This window comes from Achroia grisella, unplaced genomic scaffold, assembly GCF_030625045.1.
Source record: "Achroia grisella isolate CSIRO2021 unplaced genomic scaffold, CSIRO_AGI_Agris_v1 utg1360, whole genome shotgun sequence".
NCBI lineage: Eukaryota > Metazoa > Arthropoda > Insecta > Lepidoptera > Pyralidae > Achroia > Achroia grisella.
The window spans coordinates 2509007-2514563 of NW_026712626.1; the positions used below are offsets into that span (position 1 = coordinate 2509007).

Genomic DNA, 5557 nt, shown 5'->3' on the forward strand with positions numbered 1-5557 from the left:
CCAGTGTGGGAGCGGGGGCTCTTGGCTTAATCGCCCGGGGCCGCGAGGAGTCAACCTCTATAAAAAACCTCTTGTCTAAGCTCGGTGCCTGGCGAGGGACAGGTCGTCACGCGGAGCACGCTGCTGGAATTCGTTTCAGTTAGCGTGTTCTCCGGGGCGGCCGGGTCGGAGGAGTAACTCCGGCCGCAAGGGCACCAACCTTTGGGCACCAGCCGCACCCAAAGAGTATTAGGCCGCAGTCGGTAGCAGGGGGCAACGCCGGCTGTGCAACCTTTCCCCCACACTCGTGGGAACAAAAATGGATGCACAGAACAAAAAAACCTTTGACGAAAGGTCCGAGAAGGACGGTGAGACGGGGGTGTCCGCGAAGGACGGAGAGAAGACGGGGTACGCTGAGAACCGAGAGTTGATGGAAAGAGCAATCGGAGGAATGAACGCGGAAGATGCGGCGGCGTTTGGCGAGTTAGCTCGCGAGCTGGAATTGGCGGAGCGGGAACTGGAATTGGGGTCTGACCTATCCAGCTCCTGCATGTCACTAGATGACGACGGGAAGTCTTCAGTTGAGGGCCCCCGTAGGTCATCAAGACGAAAGAGGCGTCGCACCGACGCCGACTCAGAGTCGGATTGGAGTGGGCGAACAACCCCGGTCACAAAAAACCCTGTGGCAGGCGGGGATGCCCGAAAAATGTTCGGGTACCGTTTTCACGGTGACGACAAGTTTTTCGAACCGGTGGCTATGCCGCCGAAGAAGAAGACTGCCGCGCCGACGGTTGCAGCAACAGTCTCAGCTGCGAGTAAGGAGGCCCCCTCAGGCCTTAAGGAAGCCCGAGTCTGCCTACAGCGGATGAGGGCCACTGACACGGATGATGACGCGACCTGCACTGAAGAGCCGTCAGACGGCATTAAAGAGGCCATACTGGCACTAGAAGAGGCCGAAAGGACAATGCCAGAGGAGGAACCGGCCAAAACAAAGAAGAAACCGCCAGCGCGTAAGCCTTCCCGTACACCCTCTTTCAATGAGGAGTCTCGGGCCGCTGACGAGCTCGGAGGACAGATTGAAAGAGAGGCCAGTCGAGTTCTGGACGCGATCCGGAAATCGGCAAATTTAAAGGGGACGGTCATTAAGGAAGTCAAAGACTCCGTTGCCTCAATTTGTAGGGCGGCGGAGGTCCTCAAGGCGCGGTCGGACACGGTCGAGTGCGCACGATTACGTGCTGCGAACTCCCGTCTTGAAAAAGAGGTGGCAGAAGGTAAGGCTAAAATCGCCAGCTTCAGGCAGGAGTTTGCCCGCCTTGACGCAGAGATGGCAGCCCTACGCGAGGAAGTGGAGCGATCGCGGGCTACGGCTAGAGGATATGGACCGGCAGAGACAGAGGTACCCATTGGAACTCCACGGGTCCTTGAAAACATGGAGGAGAGACTGGTCAGGCATATGAGGAAGATGATGGATGATCGACTCGCGAGCATCGAGGGTCGTCTCCTCCCATCTCCCCAAGTCTCGGCCGAAGGATGCCCACCTGCTAAGAAAGATGGAAGCCAGGGCTCAGTTACCCAGGCTCTAGCGGGTGGCGCAAGGACAAACGCCCAGGGGTCCGCACCCCAGGCTAAGGGCGGAAAAAAGAAAAAGCCCAAGACGGCAGCCCACTCGGCCTCACAACCGGTCGAGACTAGTGCCCCCCCGGCAACACAGCCATCCCAGCCAACGGAAGCCACCTGGGCCACTGTTGTGAAGGGTAAGCGGGGGAAGATGGTAAATGTCGCGCAAGGACAAGCGACACCATCAACCAGTCGACAAGGGGTTAAGCCGGGTGCGTCAAAGCCGACCAAACCCAGCGCTCCGGTCCCGTCAAAGTTAAAACCACCCCGCTCTGCGGCGGTGGTAATAACTATAGACCCGGCCGCAGAGAAGGAAGGCGTTACATACGCCAACATACTGTTGGAGGCGAAAAGCCGAGTAGATCTTCGTCCACTCGGTATCGAGACGCTCAGACTGCGCCAGGCAATCACCGGAGCCAGGATACTGGAGATTCCTGGGGCGGAGAGTGGCGAAAAAGCCGACGCCTTAGCGTCGAAGCTCCGGGAATTCATCCCGGAGAATATGGCGAAGGTGGCCAGGCCCGTCAAAACTGCGGAAATGCGTGTGATGGGTCTGGACGACTCCGCAACAACAGAGGAGGTCGCAGCGGCAGTGGCGCAAGCCGGAGACTGTCAGGCGGACTCAATTAAAGTAGGAGAGATCCGCCGCAATTCCTTCGGGATGGGGACCTGCTGGGTTCGTGGCCCCGTGGCGGGCATCAAGAAGGCAACCACGGCGAAACACATCCGTATCGGATGGGTTTCAGCACGGACGGAGCTCCTGCGGCAGAGGCCGCTACGATGCTTCCGTTGTCTGGAAGGAGGGCACGTAAGCGCACAGTGCTCACAAACCCAGGACCGTAGCGGCCTCTGCTACCGTTGTGGAGAAGGAGGTCACCATGCAGCGACATGCACAGCCGATCCGCGGTGCGTCATATGCGCCGCGTTAGGACGCCCGGCGAACCATTGGGTGGGTGCTAAATCTTGCACCCCGCCCAAAAACAAGAAAGCGAAACGGCCAGCCGCGCAAGTCCAAGGCCGAAGGAGCGGAGAGGAGGAGGGGATGGACACGGGTCGTGAGCCCAGTCCCCCTCCTGGCGATCAGGGAGGTAGGGGCGGCAAGTAGTTGCCCCTCGATCGCTACCGGGCCGGGGTGACGACCGCGGGGGCGGTCCCACCCCACCGAACTAGGCCCGAAGAAGTCGCGCGCATGTCCCCGCGCGCCTTCCCCAGGGAAGAGGAGGGGAAGTAGTGGGTTCCGCTAGGGAACCCGCAGAGATGGGGCCCACTGCTAGAGTGGGCCACCGCCGCCGGAGTCGCGGTAGAATGTCATCGATCCCGCGACTCCGGCTTAGGCGTTGGGTGAGGGACATCTTGGAGTTTTTAGTGAGTAGGAGTCTCACAGTACCCGCGGGCTTCCCCCGGGGCCGGCGGGTCTCCATGAGGGATTTTCTCCAAGTAAAAAAAAAAAAAAAAAAAAAGGATGTTGGTATGTGAAAAAGCTTGAATAAGGATGATTTTATCTGAACTTATAAGTTTTCTTTTCATTCCTGTTTTTCCTTATCGTTTATGATAATATCTTCATTTTATTTATTTTAATTATTTAGAACTCGCTCGACCCGTCTAGGTTTCTCATGGATGTATTAAAATTCTCTTAATTTCCCTGCTTGTTCGATAAGAACACCCATGTTTTATATATATAGACCTTCATCTTGAATCGCTCTATCTATTGCTGGAAACTGTATTAAAATCGGTTGCGTAATATAAAAGATATAAGCTAAAAGACATCGGCAACTTCGTTTAACACTATGTAAATATACATCACAAGCAAGAAACTTGTTTGATGTTCCATGGAGAAGAATAGAGCTGGCCAAACAGGCTCCTATTTCTCTGGCATTGAGTCTACTCAACAGTGTAGTTTATCGCTTTCCAGATCTAGACATATTTGCTTGTAATTTGCTGGAGTGTCGTAGGATGGCAGTAGATTATTTAGGTAGTATGTTAAATTAAGATTAGATATTATTGTTCTTTTGTTTCCTTGTGTAATTAGTGTGTATGTATTAGTAATTAGTGTTTATAATTGTGTGTATATATATGTGTATACAATCCTCCTAAGTGAGCATATTGGGAGACTGTAAAGCTCACTTAGAGTGACATAAATAAATAAATTAATGTTCTTTTTTGTTTTGTTTCAACCACCTTTACTATTCGTTGTTTTGTGCTCTTTACTTTGTTGATTTCTACTATTTCGTTGAAAGAATATTAAGTAAGTGCTACATTTTAGAAGGATTCCGAGAAAAATATAAAATAAAATAGCTATATAGTGTAAGATATATAAACTCTATGTACTAGTAAAAGTATGTATTATAATAAAATAATAACTATATAGCATTAATTTAACTAAGTCTCTAACACAATTCATTTTAGCATTTTAAATACAACAAGCACATTCTGCTTATTTTTTTTTCGGACTACTCTAATGCTGTTGGCCGCAGCTGGCCTTTATAGCTTCACCGGACGATAGGGGGCGAGTGCAGATGGCACTCCAAACCCGCGGAAGGGCTTATGGAGCGGCTGAAGGCCAGCTCCTGCCTGACGGATACGGCTCAGGGCGATCTCGATCGAATTTCGATCCCCGTTTGAATTGGACGGGGATCGATCGGAGGGGCGCCGGTGTAGAGTGCCCAGGGCGCACGCAGGCGCCCGGGTGATTACGCGATATGGTGTGTTGGGGGTCGTCGTCTTCGCCGGCGAGGACGGTGTCGTGTGTGTGTGTAAAAGAGTGGTCGGGGTGAAACGGGTGGGCCCGTGGAGAGGTTGACTGCCCTTATGGGGTCGTCGGGGTCAATGAGAAAGTGCCTCGGGCGACGTTGTTGCGTAAATAGTGAAGGTGAGTGTTAATGGATTCCAAAAGGGCCTTTTAAACCTACACCCGTGTCACAAGTCACGGGCGCTACTTGGGGTTTCCCTTGCGGTAGCCGGCTTCAAAGCCTCAGTCGTCCATCATAATTAGTGCTTCTTACATATATAACTAATTTAGAAATCTATCATCACTATATTTAATGAAGTGAGTAATAAAATAAATTAAACTTTATAATGGGAAACATTAGTAATACTAAAATTAATTGCATTTTCCCCATTATGTCATATTTGTGTCATTGGAAACATTGTAAACGGGAAAATGGACCGTAATTTCTATATCATTATATTTATACTGTTACATAGTTTTATAGGCTTAGTGGTGTAGTTTTTTTTTAAGGATAATGGAATGGTGCACCCGCTTGCGCTAACGGTTTACGCTGGCGGGGCACCAGTGAAGGATGATAAGATGAGCACGAGGTCAGGTCAGTTAGCACATCGTGACAAATTCACCAAGAATTTATCACGATGGTTTCCTGAGGGAACCGCGTGGAGGTCAACTTGACATGGTACATTGCTAGCAATGGGGTCATTAGTCCACATTACTAACAATCCCCTTTCCTCAGAAGGCTCACCGTTGCTATTGATTTAAAATTTGTCTGTCTGTCCATTTGCTAATCATTTTGACGGCCTCGGTGGTCTAGCGGTCTAGCACACTGCTTTACGTCCGATGGTCGCGGGTTCGATTCCTGGCACAAACATTTGTATTCATAAGTATGATTGTTTGTATCGGTCTGAGTGCTTTCTATGTATAATATGTATGTATTTAGGAAAAAAAATATATGTATTTGTATCAGTTGTGTAATATAAAAGATATAAGCTAAAAGACATCGGCAACTTCGTTTAACACTATGTAAATATACATCACAACCCATAACACAAGCTTTAGCTAGCTTAACTGGGGACTAGATGGCGCTGTGTGATTTGTCTTGAGATGATTATTATTTTTTTTTTCCAAAAATTCTCTCCCCTCTTAAGGAGAGGAGATGGCAACATACCCCCGGCAGAAGCACAGTCGGCCGGGGTTCAGGGCCCCAGGGAGAGAAACCGGCGTACAATGCGG

The 5557-nt window shown here is 50.5% G+C and overlaps 1 protein-coding gene across 1 annotated transcript; it reads left to right on the top strand.

The window, feature by feature from the left end:
- The first annotated feature begins 298 nt into the window (after positions 1-298).
- LOC131855249 (uncharacterized) lies at positions 299-2701 on the top strand. Its single transcript, XM_059206491.1, has one exon. The coding sequence runs from the start codon at positions 299-301 to the stop codon at positions 2699-2701; it is 2403 nt and encodes an 800-aa protein (XP_059062474.1).
- The last annotated feature ends 2856 nt before the right edge of the window (positions 2702-5557 follow it).